This window comes from Ascaphus truei, unplaced genomic scaffold (genome assembly GCF_040206685.1).
Source record: "Ascaphus truei isolate aAscTru1 unplaced genomic scaffold, aAscTru1.hap1 HAP1_SCAFFOLD_453, whole genome shotgun sequence".
In the NCBI taxonomy this organism is placed as follows: domain Eukaryota; kingdom Metazoa; phylum Chordata; class Amphibia; order Anura; family Ascaphidae; genus Ascaphus; species Ascaphus truei.
In genome coordinates this window covers 166,786-182,157 of record NW_027456784.1, presented here as the reverse complement: position 1 = coordinate 182,157, position 15,372 = coordinate 166,786, and the positions used below count along the sequence as shown (strand labels likewise).

At 50.5% G+C, this 15,372-nt stretch overlaps 1 protein-coding gene across 1 annotated transcript; it reads right to left on the bottom strand.

Moving 5' to 3' along the window:
• Positions 1–7,916: 7,916 nt before the first annotated feature.
• BACC1 (BPTF associated chromatin complex component 1) lies at positions 7,917–15,065 on the bottom strand. Its single transcript, XM_075584121.1, is given in 8 exon segments — positions 7,917–8,252; positions 8,561–8,665; positions 9,407–9,565; positions 9,568–10,186; positions 10,357–10,424; positions 10,427–10,455; positions 12,303–12,397; positions 14,786–15,065. Coding segments are annotated over 8 exon segments (1,161 nt in total). The 5' UTR covers positions 14,807–15,065; the 3' UTR covers positions 7,917–8,187.
• Between the last annotated feature and the right edge of the window lie 307 nt (positions 15,066–15,372).

Below are 15,372 nucleotides of genomic sequence, written 5' to 3'. Positions count from 1 at the left end.
ACATCTACTTATATACACATTACCCCCACTCACATCTACTTATATACACATTACCCCCACTCACATCTACTTATATACACATTACCCCCACTCACAGCTACTTATATACACATTACCCCCCACTCACATCTACTTATATACACATTACCCCCACTCACATCTACTTATATACACATTACCCCCCACTCACAGCTACTTATATACACATTACCCCCCACTCACAGCTATTTATATACACATTACCCCCCACTCACAGCTACTTATATACACATTACCCCCCACTCACAACTACTTATATACACATTACCCCCCACTCACAGCTACTTATATACACATTACCCCCCACTCACAGCTACTTATATACACATTACCCCCCACTCACAGCTACTTATATACACATTACCCCCACTCACAGCTACTTATATACACATTACCCCCCCTCACAACTACTTATATACACATTACCCCCCACTCACAGCTACTTATATACACATTACCCCCCACTCACAACTACTTATATACACATTACCCCCCACTCACATCTACTTATATACACATTACCCCCCCACTCACATCTACTTATATACACATTACCCCCCACTCACAACTACTTATATACACATTACCCCCCACTCACAGCTACTTATATACACATTACCCCCCACTCACAACTACTTATATACACATTACCCCCCACTCACAGCTACTTATATACACATTACCCCCCACTCACAACTACTTATATACACATTACCCCCCACTCACAACTACTTATATACACATTACCCCCCACTCACAGCTACTTATATACACATTACCCCCCACTCACAACTACTTATATACACATTACCCCCCCACTCACAGCTACTTATATACACATTACCCCCACTCACAGCTACTTATATACACATTGCCCCCACTCACAGCTACTTATATACACATTACCCCCCACTCACAACTACTTATATACACATTACCCCCCCCCCACTCACAGCTACTTATATACACATTACCCCCCCACTCACAGCTACTTATATACACATTACCCCCCACTCACAACTACTTATATACACATTACCCCCCACTCACAACTACTTATATACACATTACCCCCCACTCACAGCTACTTATATACACATTACCCCCCACTCACATCTACTTATATACACATTACCACCCACTCACATCTACTTATATACACATTACCCCCCACTCACAACTACTTATATACACATTACCCCCCACTCACAGCTACTTATATACACATTACCCCCCACTCACAACTACTTATATACACATTACCCCCCACTCACAGCTACTTATATACACATTACCCCCCACTCACAGCTATTTATATACACATTACCCCCCACTCACAACTACTTATATACACATTACCCCCCACTCACAGCTACTTATATACACATTACCCCCCACTCACAACTACTTATATACACATTACCCCCACTCACAGCTACTTATATACACATTACCCCCCACTCACAACTACTTATATACACATTACCCCCCACTCACAGCTACTTATATACACATTACCCCCCCACTCACAACTACTTATATAAACATTACCCCCCACTCACAACTACTTATATACACATTACCCCCACTCACAGCTACTTATATACACATTACCCCCCACTCACAGCTACTTATATACACATTACCCCCACTCACAGCTATTTATATACACATTACCCCCACTCACAGCTACTTATATACACATTACCCCCCACTCACAACTACTTATATACACATTACCCCCCACTCACAGCTACTTATATACACATTACCCCCCACTCACAGCTATTTATATACACATTACCCCCCACTCACAACTACTTATATACACATTACCCCCCACTCACAGCTACTTATATACACATTACCCCCCACTCACAACTACTTATATACACATTACCCCCACTCACAGCTACTTATATACACATTACCCCCCACTCACAACTACTTATATACACATTACCCCCCACTCACAGCTACTTATATACACATTACCCCCCCACTCACAACTACTTATATAAACATTACCCCCCACTCACAACTACTTATATACACATTACCCCCCACTCACAGCTACTTATATACACATTACCCCCACTCACAGCTACTTATATACACATTACCCCCCACTCACAACTACTTATATACACATTACCCCCCCACTCACAGCTACTTATATACACATTACCCCCCACTCACAACTACTTATATACACATTACCCCCCACTCACAACTACTTATATACACATTACCCCCCACTCACAGCTACTTATATACACATTACCCCCCACTCACATCTACTTATATACACATTACCACCCACTCACATCTACTTATATACACATTACCCCCCACTCACAACTACTTATATACACATTACCCCCACTCACAGCTACTTATATACACATTACCCCCCACTCACAACTACTTATATACACATTACCCCCCACTCACAGCTACTTATATACACATTACCCCCCACTCACAGCTATTTATATACACATTACCCCCCACTCACAACTACTTATATACACATTACCCCCCACTCACAGCTACTTATATACACATTACCCCCCACTCACAACTACTTATATACACATTACCCCCACTCACAGCTACTTATATACACATTACCCCCCACTCACAACTACTTATATACACATTACCCCCCACTCACAGCTACTTATATACACATTACCCCCCCACTCACAACTACTTATATAAACATTACCCCCCACTCACAACTACTTATATACACATTACCCCCACTCACAGCTACTTATATACACATTACCCCCCACTCACAGCTACTTATATACACATTACCCCCACTCACAGCTATTTATATACACATTACCCCCCACTCACAGCTACTTATATACACATTACCCCCCACTCACAACTACTTATATACACATTACCCCCCACTCACAGCTACTTATATACACATTACCCCCCACTCACAGCTATTTATATACACATTACCCCCCACTCACAACTACTTATATACACATTACCCCCCACTCACAGCTACTTATATACACATTACCCCCCACTCACAACTACTTATATACACATTACCCCCACTCACAGCTACTTATATACACATTACCCCCCACTCACAACTACTTATATACACATTACCCCCCACTCACAGCTACTTATATACACATTACCCCCCCACTCACAACTACTTATATAAACATTACCCCCCACTCACAACTACTTATATACACATTACCCCCCACTCACAGCTACTTATATACACATTACCCCCACTCACAGCTACTTATATACACATTACCCCCACTCACAACTACTTATATACACATTACCCCCCACTCACAACTACTTATATACACATTACCCCCCCACTCACAACTACTTATATAAACATTACCCCCCACTCACAACTACTTATATACACATTACCCCCCACTCACAGCTACTTATATACACATTACCCCCACTCACAGCTACTTATATACACATTACCCCCACTCACATCTACTTATATACACATTACCCCCACTCACATCTACTTATATACACATTACCCCCACTCACATCTACTTATATACACATTACCCCCACTCACAGCTACTTATATACACATTACCCCACTCACATCTACTTATATACACATTACCCCCACTCACAGCTACTTATATACACATTACCCCCCACTCACATCTACTTATATACACATTACCCCCACTCACATCTACTTATATACACATTACCCCCACTCACAGCTACTTATATACACATTACCCCCCACTCACAGCTATTTATATACACATTACCCCCACTCACAGCTACTTATATACACATTACCCCCCACTCACAACTATTTATATACACATTACCCCCACTCACAGCTACTTATATACACATTACCCCCCCTCACAACTACTTATATACACATTACCCCCCACTCACAGCTACTTATATACACATTACCCCCCACTCACAACTACTTATATACACATTACCCCCCACTCACATCTACTTATATACACATTACCCCCCACTCACATCTACTTATATACACATTACCCCACTCACAACTACTTATATACACATTACCCCCCACTCACAGCTACTTATATACACATTACCCCCCACTCACAACTACTTATATACACATTACCCCCCACTCACAGCTACTTATATACACATTACCCCCACTCACAACTACTTATATACACATTACCCCCCACTCACAACTACTTATATACACATTACCCCCCACTCACAGCTACTTATATACACATTACCCCCCACTCACAACTACTTATATACACATTACCCCCCACTCACAGCTACTTATATACACATTACCCCCACTCACAGCTACTTATATACACATTGCCCCCACTCACAGCTACTTATATACACATTACCCCCCACTCACAACTACTTATATACACATTACCCCCCCCCACTCACAGCTACTTATATACACATTACCCCCCCACTCACAGCTACTTATATACACATTACCCCCCACTCACAACTACTTATATACACATTACCCCCACTCACAACTACTTATATACACATTACCCCCCACTCACAGCTACTTATATACACATTACCCCCCACTCACATCTACTTATATACACATTACCACCCACTCACATCTACTTATATACACATTACCCCCACTCACAACTACTTATATACACATTACCCCCCACTCACAGCTACTTATATACACATTACCCCCCACTCACAACTACTTATATACACATTACCCCCCACTCACAGCTACTTATATACACATTACCCCCCACTCACAGCTATTTATATACACATTACCCCCCACTCACAACTACTTATATACACATTACCCCCCACTCACAGCTACTTATATACACATTACCCCCCACTCACAACTACTTATATACACATTACCCCCACTCACAGCTACTTATATACACATTACCCCCACTCACAACTACTTATATACACATTACCCCCACTCACAGCTACTTATATACACATTACCCCCCACTCACAACTACTTATATAAACATTACCCCCCACTCACAACTACTTATATACACATTACCCCACTCACAGCTACTTATATACACATTACCCCCCACTCACAGCTACTTATATACACATTACCCCACTCACAGCTATTTATATACACATTACCCCCCACTCACAGCTACTTATATACACATTACCCCCCACTCACAACTACTTATATACACATTACCGCCCACTCACAGCTTCTTATATACACATTACCCCCCACTCACAGCTATTTATATACACATTACCCCCCACTCACAACTACTTATATACACATTACCCCCACTCACAGCTACTTATATACACATTACCCCCCACTCACAACTACTTATATACACATTACCCCACTCACAGCTACTTATATACACATTACCCCCCACTCACAACTACTTATATACACATTACCCCCACTCACAGCTACTTATATACACATTACCCCCCCACTCACAACTACTTATATAAACATTACCCCCCACTCACAACTACTTATATACACATTACCCCCCACTCACAGCTACTTATATACACATTACCCCCACTCACAGCTACTTATATACACATTACCCCCACTCACAACTACTTATATACACATTACCCCCCACTCACAACTACTTATATACACATTACCCCCACTCACAACTACGTATATACACATTACCCCCACTCACAACTACTTATATACACATTACCCCCCACTCACAGCTACTTATATACACATTACCCCCCACTCACAACTACTTATATACACATTACCCCCACTCACAGCTACTTATATACACATTACCCCCACTCACAGCTACTTATATACACATTACCCCCACTCACAACTACTTATATACACATTACCCCCCACTCACAGCTACTTATATACACATTACCCCCACTCACAGCTACTTATATACACATTACCCCCCACTCACAACTACTTATATACACATTACCCCCCACTCACAGCTACTTATATACACATTACCCCCACTCACAGCTACTTATATACACATTACCCCCCACTCACAACTACTTATATACACAATAACCCCCACTCACAGCTACTTATATACACAATAACCCCCACTCACAACTACTTATATACACATTATCCCCCCACTCACAGCTACTTATATACACATTACCCCCACTCACAGCTACTTATATACACAATAACCCCCCACTCACAACTACTTATATACACATTACCCCCCACTCACAGCTACTTATATACACATTACCCCCCACTCACAACTACTTATATACATATTACCCCCTACTCACAGCTACTTATATACACATTACCCCCCACTCACAACTACTTATATACACATTACCCCCCACTCACAACTACTTATATACACATTACCCCCCACTCACAACTACTTATATACACATTACCCCCCACTCACAACTACTTATATACACAATAACCCGGTGTTCTCCCTGTGACGAGAAGTGGTGACGTTAAATGTAACAGAAGGATTTTATTATTTGAAATGAAATATATTTTAGCAGACTGTATAACTAGAAGAAATGTATTGTGTTAATTGTACCAATGTATCCCCACCCCCATCCTCCTCCCTTCACCCCCCACCTTACCTGTCCCCCAGCCCTCACCTGTCCCCTCCCGTCTCCTCCCCATACCTGTCCCCTCTCTCCTCCCCATACCTGTCCCCCTCCCCTTACCTGTCCCCTCACCTCTCCTCCCCATACCTGCCCCCCCTCCTCTCCTCCCATACCTGTCCCCTCACCTCTCCCCCTCTCCTCCCCATACCTGTCACCTCTCCTCCCCATACCTGCCCCCCTCCTCTCCTCCCCATACCTGGCCCCCTCCCCTCCTCCCCACCCCTCCCCTCCTCCCCATAACTATCCCCCCTCCCGTCCCCTCACCTCCCCATACCTGTCCCCTTCTCTCCTCCCCATACCTGTCCCCTCACCTCTCCTCCCCATACCTGTCCCCCTCCTCCCCATACCTGTCCCCCCTCCCGTCCCCCTCACCTCTCCTCCCCATATCTGTCCCCCCTCTTCTCCTCTCCATACCTGTCCCCCCTCCCCTTACCTGTCCCTCACCTCCTCCCCATACCTGTCCCCTTCCCACTCTTCCCTATACCTGTCCTCCCTCCCCTCCCCATACCTGCCCCCCTCCCCTTACCTGTCCCCTCACCTCTCCTCCCCATACCTGTCCCCCCTACCCTCACCTGTCCCCCTTACCAGTCCCCCTCACCTGTCCCCCTCCCCTCCCCCTATTCTGGTTTCTGTGCCCTGTCCCGACTTCTTTTACATTGTTTGATTAAAATGCATTAAAAAAAATCACCCCGACGCCCTCTTAGATTGTAAGCTCTACGGGGCAGGGACTTCCTATCGTCACATTTAGTTTGCTGCACTTGTTGTATTATTATAATTCCCTTTACTGTCTCTTCTGTAAAGCGCTGAGTACTTTGTCTGTGCTTTATAAACACACACAGAACATACAAACAGAACATACAGATCACACACACACAGAACACACGCACACACAGAACATACACACAGAACATACAGATCACACACACACAGAACATACAGATCACACACACACAGAACATACAGAACACACACACGCAGAACATACACACAGAACATACAGAACACACACACACAGAACATACAGAACACACACACACAGAACATACACACACACACACACACAGAACATACACACACACACACAGAACATACAGAACACACACACAGAACATACAGAACACACACAGAGCATACAGAACACACACAGAACACACACACACAGAACATACAGAACACACACAACACACAACACACAGAACACAGACAAATAGTTTTATTTTTACATTTTAATGTTTTACATTAAAAAAAACAATGATGTCATTGTGTGTCTCGGGTCATGATGTCATTGTGTGTCTCGGGTCATGATGTCATTGTGTGTCCCGTATCATGATGTCATTGTGTGTCTCGGGTCATGATGTCATCGCGCAGGTGGGAACGAGGGTTAATGACATTCAGGTCGGGCGACACTAGAACTAATACAGGAGAGGGGGGGGGGTATTCCTATGTACACGGCAGGGGTCGCAGGTCAGAGGTCACCCGGCCTCAGCGGGAGAGAAGCGGGAGATCACCAGAGCTCATGATGAAATTGGAGTCCAGGTTTAGACTGTCTGAAATGGAGAGGGGGGGAGGGCAGGGGAGGAGAGAGAGAAGTGAGTGAGAGGAGAGAGAGAGGGTGAGAGAGAGGGGGGTTGTGGAGGAGAGAGAAGAGAGTGAGAGGGGAAAGGAGAGGGGGAAAGAGGAGGATGGGGGGAGATAGGAGGGGGAGAGAGAAGAGAGACGAGAGGAGAATGGGGGGGGGAGAAGAGGGAGAGAGAAGAGGGGGAGAGAGAGAAGAGGAGAGGGGGAGAAGAGGAGGGGGGGAGAAGAGGAGGTAGAGGGGGGGGGGAGAAGAGGGCTATACAGACAGATTTTGTACCTTGATCAAAGTTGAGCTTTTTCACTGTGCTTCGGTCGCCCAAACCTTCTAAATCCACCAGGTCGCTGTTCGCGTCGGAGTCATTGAGAGCGCTGAGAGTTACATCTGCTGAGGTGAGAAGGGGGAGACAGGGGGGGGAGTGGGAGTGAGGGGGGGGGAGAGGAGAAAGACAAGGGAAGAGGGAGGGGGAGAGAGAGATGGATGAAGAGGGAAAGGAAAGGGAGGAGAGAAGGGAAGGATAGAAAAGAGGAGGAGAAACAAAGCGAGAAAAGGAGACAAGGAGAGAGAAAAGATGGGGAGAGGGAGAAGGGGAGAGAGAAAAAGGGAGAGTAGTAGAGTTATATCACCCCTCTTAGTTTTTGCACCCCCTCCTCTCACATATCCCCCCTCCTCCCCGTATCCCTCCTCTTTCTCTCCCGTATCCCCCCCTCTTTCTCCCTGTATCCCCCCTCCTCTCCCCGTATCCCTCCTCTCTCCCCGTATCCCCCCCCTCTTTCTCCCCGTATCCCCCCCTCCTCTCTCCCAGTATCCCCCTCTCCCCGTATCCCCCCCTCCTCTCTCCCAGTATCCCCCCCTCTCCCAGTATCCCCCCCTCCTCTCTCCCAGTATCCTCTCCCGTATCCCCCCTCCTCTCTCCCCGTATCCCCCCCTCCTCTCTCCCCGTATCCCCCGCTCTCTCCCCGTATCCCCCCCTCCTCTCTCCCAGTATCCCCCCCTCCTCTCTCCCAGTATCCCCGTATCCCCCCCTCCTCTCTCCCCGTATCCCCCCCCTCCTCTCTCCCCGTATCCCCCCCTCCTCTCTCCCGTATCCCCCCTCCTCTCTCCCCCGTATCCCCCCCCTCTCACCGGATGACTTGCGCTTCTTCATGGCCCCTGGGGACCCTTCCCGGCAGCGCCGCGCCCCCCACAGCCTGCGGCGGGGGACACCGTGATCACCGCAGGAACCGCCCGGCGCCGGCAGCACCTTCTTAATCACCTTCCGGGGGGAGTCACCGGACAGGGGACACCACTGTCATCGTACATCTTACGCTTCACCGCGGACTTTAATCTGAGCCCTGCGGGGGGGGGGGGAGAGAGAAAGAATGAGAGGGGAGGGAGGAGAGAGCGAGGCTGGAGGGGAGAGGAGGAGAGAGGAAGGTGAGGGAGAAGAGGGGGGGAGGAAGAGAGTGCGGGGAGAGATGAGAGAGAAGAGGGGGAGAAAGAGTAAGATATGATGAGGGGAGGGATGGAGAGAGAAGAGGAGGGGAGAAAGAGAGAGGGGAGGCTGGAGGGGAGTGAGTGGTGAGGAGAAAGGAGGAGAGGGGGAGAGAGTGTGAGAGGGGTAGGGTGGGGGGAGGTGGAGAGAGTGAGGAGGGGGTAGAGGAGTGGAGAGGGGGAAGAGAGTGAGAGAGGAGGGAGGGAAGAGGGAGTGAGGGGGAGGGAGAGAGTGAAGAGGGAGGAGCATAGAGAGAGGAGAGGGGGAGGGAGAAGTGAGAGAGGGGCAGAGAGGAGGAGGAGGGAGAGGCAGAGGTGGGAGAGTAAGGAGGAGGGGGAGGGAGGGGGGAGAGGGATGGAGAATGGGGGTTGAGGGGAGGGATGGAGAATGGGGAGGATGGAGAATGGAGGAGGGAGAGGGGTCCTACTCTCCTACATATAACACTACTCAGAGCTCAATCTCAAAGATGGAGGGAAGGGATCTCTCTCACTCACTTTCTCTGGCTCTCCTCCTCTCTCCCGTCTCCCCTTCACTTTCTGTCCCTCGCCCTCCTCCCTCACTTACTCTCGCCCCCTCCCCTCCCTCCCCTCTCTCCTTACACTGTCCTTTCCTTGATGACTGAACTGATCTGATTTAAATCTTCCCCGAAACGTCTGACAGCCGCGTGCACATCTGTATCTCTGTGTCTGTCCAGCGGGCCCTGGGGAGACACAAGGAGGGGGCACGGGGTGAGAGGGGGAGAGGGAGACTGGGGGGGGGGGGAGCGGGAGGGGAGGAAGAGAAGGGGAACGAGAGAGGAGGGAGAGGGAGACTGCGGGGGGAGCGGGAGGGGAGGAAGAGAAGGGGAACGAGAGAGGAGGGAGAGGGAGACTGCGGGGGGAGCGGGAGGGGAGGAAGAGAAGGGGAACGAGAGAGGAGGAAGGGGGAGAGGGAGACTGTGGGGGGAGCGGGAGGGGAGAAAGAGAAGGGGAACGAGAGAGGAGGGAGGGGGAGAGGAGGGAGACTGCGGGGGGAGCGGGAGGGGATGAAGAGAAGGGGAACGAGAGAGGAGGGAGGGGGAGAGGGAGACTGCGGGGGGAGCGGGAGGGGAGGAAGAGAAGGGGAACGAGAGAGGAGGAAGGGAGACTGCGGGGGGAGCGGGAGGGGAGGAAGAGAAGGGGAACGAGAGAGGAGGGAGAGGGAGACTGCGGGAGGAGCGGGAGGGGAGGAAGAGAAGGAACGAGAGGAGGAAGGGAGAGAGGAGGGAGAGGGAGACTGCGGGGGGGGGGATGAAGAGAAGGGGAACGAGAGGAGGGAGGGGGAGAGGAAGACTGCGGGGGGAGCGGGAGGGGATGAAGAGAAGGGGAACGAGAGAGGAGGGAGGGGGAGAGGGAGACTGCGGGGGGAGCGGGAGGGGAGGAAGAGAAGGGGAACGAGAGAGGAGGGAGGGGGAGAGGGAGACTGCGGGGGGAGCGGGAGGGGATGAAGAGAAGGGGGAGACTGCGGGGGGAGCGGGAGGGGAGGAAGAGAAGGGGAACGAGAGAGGAGAGGGGGGAGAGGGAGACTGCGGGGGGAGCGGGAGGGGAGGAAGAGAAGGGGAACGAGAGAGGGAGAGAGGGAGAGGAGGGGGGGAGAGGGAGGGGGAGTGGAGGGAGGGGAGCGGAGGGAGAGTAGGGGAGAGGAGGGTGTGGGAGAGGTGGGAGGGGGAGATGGAGGAGGAAGAGAAGGGGACTAGAGGGGAGGGAGGGGAAGAGATGGTGACGAGGGGGAGGAGGGAGGGGGTGAAGAGGTGAGGAGGAGGGAGGGGGTGAGAAGCTGAGGGGGAGAGAAGGTGAGGAGGGAGGGGGCTGGGGGAGCATGGGAGGGAGAGACAGAGCGTGGGGGAAGAGGGAGGGGAGGAAGAGAAGGGGAACGAGGGAGGGGAGGGGAAGAAGGTGAGGAGGGAGAGAAGGTGAGGAGGGAGAGAAGGTGAGGAGGGAGAGAATGTGAGGAGGGAGAGAAGGTGAGGAGGGAGAGAAGGTGAGGAGGGAGAGAAGGTGAGGAGGGAGAGAAGGTGAGGAGGGATGGAGAGAAGGTTAGGAGGGAGGGGGAGAGAAGGTAAGGAGGGTGAGAAGGTGAGGAGGGAGGGGGAGAGAAGGTGAGGAGGAGAGAAGGTGAGGAGGGAGGGGGGAGGAGAGGAGGTGGGGAGGGGGAGAAAAGGTGAGGAGGAAGATAGAGTGTGGGGAAAGAGGGAGAGGGTAGGGAGGGAGATAGGGGGAGTAAGAAGGAGCTGGGAGTGGGGGAGGGAGAGTGGGAAGTGGGAGAGGTGGGGGATGGAGGGGGAGCAAGAGAGAGAGAGTGTGGGGAGGGAGAGAGTGTGTGGGAGCAGGGAGAGAGAGGGGGGAGGGCGAGATAGAAAGAAGAAGAGAGGGGAATAGAAAGAGAATGGGAGAAAAAGAGGGGAGAGAGATAGAGGCCGGGTCTGTAGTGAGGGGGTCACAGGGTTATTAGTGGGTCAGAGGGTGGTTAAAAGGTCAGAGGTCGGGTGGGGGTGAGAGGGCCACAGGTGGGTTGGGGGGGCGTGGTTACCCGGCCGGAGAGGAGTCAGTAACAGGATGAAGCTGCATGGTCAGTTCCCCCAGTTTGGTGAAGGCGGCTCCCGCGGCCGAGAAGATCTCCCCAACCTGCGGATAGAGAGAGGAGAAGGTGGGTGCAGAGCATGGGCAAACCTTTCTTAGTCCGTCCAGGACCGCGGACACCCCATGGGGTGTACATGCCCCTCCGCAGTGCAACCACTTTTGCCAAAGGGCTCCTCCCACCCCAGATCCCCCAGTCGTACATTGAGCCAACCTGCCGAGACTCTCCTCAACCTTCGATCGCATGGCGGAGCACGGACGCCGTCTTCGGGTACCGGCAAGACGCTGTACTCGGAGAAGAGATCCATAGCCGTAAGCAATGTAACTCTCCTCCTCCGTGACGGCACCCACGATGGGGAACGTACCCCAGGCAGTCCCAACGAAGAGTGGGAAGAGTCTGGAACGATGGCTTGCAAAACACGTCCTTCCACACCCGGCCTCCTCGGAGAACGGCACGCCTAACCTAGGACGTCTCGGGAACGGATGTTGGGTAGGCCATGGAGCCGCCTTACCAAGGTCTTCTGATGAAGCCAGAGCCTTGTTGGCCCAAGAAGTAGCTGTGGCGCTAGTGGAAGGCTTAACCAACTCCTGCCCTCAATGGCCACCGACCGGTCAGGTTTTCAAGATATCCCTCAATCATAATGGCTGAGCCACCTGTGCTGAAGCAGGGATATCCTGAAAACCTGTTGGTTGGCCTTTGAGGACTGCAGTTGGCCGCCCCTGCCCTCGTACAATGGGCCTTAAATCACTAATGGGCAATCCAGGGGACTAGCTTGGAAGATATACAGGAAGCCGCCAGGCACAGCGTTCCCCCTGGCTAGTAGAACAAACATTTTTCTCCCGTTGTAATCGTTTCGTCTTATTTAGCTCAACGTGCAAAATATACGCCCAATTTGTTGAAGGGTTGAAGCGGCCAGTACGCTCAGTGGCAAGACGCGGTGTGATTCTGATCTCTCGCCCTGCTATGAAATGTAAATGTAATAAAGGATAACATTAGTGCCTTTGTTAGCCAGATTTTCATCTGTCCACGCACACGTCCTCTTGCCACACACTATATATGTCATAAAAGTCTCTGGTAGACTGTCACCCTGAACCCAGTGTGGCTTTGTTTCTTCCACAGTAGCCCCGAGCTAACAGGAATAAAACAAGCAGAACCCTATACCCGTTTATCTCATATAACCTTAGTATCGCATGCCCTCAAAGCCTTAGTATTTTATCCCCCCACACACAGGGCCACTTTAGGCCTCGGGCATGGCCAGCGCGCCGTGCTGAGGCGCGCTGGTGCTTACCAGCGAGCCCCTACAGCCGCAATGAGAGCGGCTTTAGCAGGGGCTCGCCTACGCTTCCGCAAGCGCGGGGGAGCGTAGGTCTTATACAAAATTTAGATTTGGCGCTCGCCGGAGCGCAGGGCCGGTCACGTGAGCGGTTCGCCCAATGAGGGCGAACCAGCTCCGTGACATCACTGGCCCGCCCCCCGACGGCGCGCGGTCTAAGGCCCAGGGAAAGCACCCGCTTTCCCTGAGCTTCCGCGCGCCTCAGCGTGCAATCAGTAACCATGTACGCAGCCTTATACATTAGGCCGACTCGGCGCAGCGCCTCGGGCCTACCGACCTTTCAGAGCCTACAATATTTCACTTGAAAAAAAAAATACCTAAAAACAAAAAAATTAAATCACAAATTAAGAGAAAAACAGCAATTTTTTATTTAAAATGCCTTCGAAGTGTCGATACCTTTTAAATATCGAAACAAAAGTATCGATGCCAAATATCGCTAGTATCGCCAGAAACCGAGCAAACGAGGAAATTAGCGTAAAAATGAGTACAAAATATCTGGGGCGAGCGCCATTTTAATCTCCCGCGCCCGTCAGCCCGTCGAAAAAAACGCTTTCCATCTCCTCAACGGAGTGGCGGATTTAAAAAATAATAATAATAATGTAAAAACGGGCGTGGGAGGGGGGGGGGGCGTGCGCCCGTCTCCCCAAAATCCCCCCCCAAAAAAACGCAACCGCGTGGCTGGCGCCCATCAGCACCGATTTCTAAGCGGTGACGCGTGTTCGGATGGCGAGAGCGTTATTTGACGCCGGGCTCGTCGTTATATTTTTAGGGGGCGCCGGGTGGCGAACCCCCCCGCTGACGAACACGCCGTTCTCCGTAAAAAAAAAACAAAAAAAATGCGGGAATAAGTGAATTCCGGAAAAAAATAACAAATAATTCATCGCTGCCGGGTGTTTTTGTTCGACGCATACTTTTAACGCAGCGAATGCGGCCCCTTCAGTAAGTGTAGGGACTGGCGCAGGGGTATGTGACTGGCCCTTTAAATCAGGGTCAATGGACTACAACTCCCGGCATACTCTGCGGTCTCTAGGGCACACTGGGGCACGTGACTCGGCCTAGCCAATCAGGGGCCCCGCCTCTCCGCCGTTGCGCCCCTGTTTACCTTAGTGGATGCCGACGTCATGACGCCCCCAAAGTGCGTAGGCGGCAGAAAAAAGCGCGCGCGTTCCCGGTGGACGTCTCCACCGCTCAGCTCCCGGTAACCCCGCCCCGCAAGAGCGCCCGTGTGACTGCGGGAAGACGGAGGCTCGAAGCGACCGCAGCTTCTTCCCTATTCCGCGACGGCCCGCCCTCCGCTGCTTCCTATTGGCTGCCTTCGCAGAGGCTCTTCACGTTCTTGGTGCTGCCGCTCAAAAAAGCCCGCTCTCCTATTGGCTGGTTCCTGCAGTAATTCACAAGTCATTGAGGCCGCCTCCTCTGCGCCACTATTGGTTAAGCCCATACTTAGCTTTGATTCTATTGGTCGTAGCTCGCAGAATCCCTATTGGTTGAGATTTTACACCAATATTCAGCCCTTGAAGTTGATTGGCTGATTGTGGTCAGAGCTACTCTTTGATTGGACAGTCGTCTTATTGTGATAAAACCTGCTTTATGAATAATGTATATTATTTTACATCCCACCCCAGAGGTGGCCGCACTAATGTCAGGCTCCCACCCCAGAGGCGGCCGCACTAATGTCATGCTCCCACC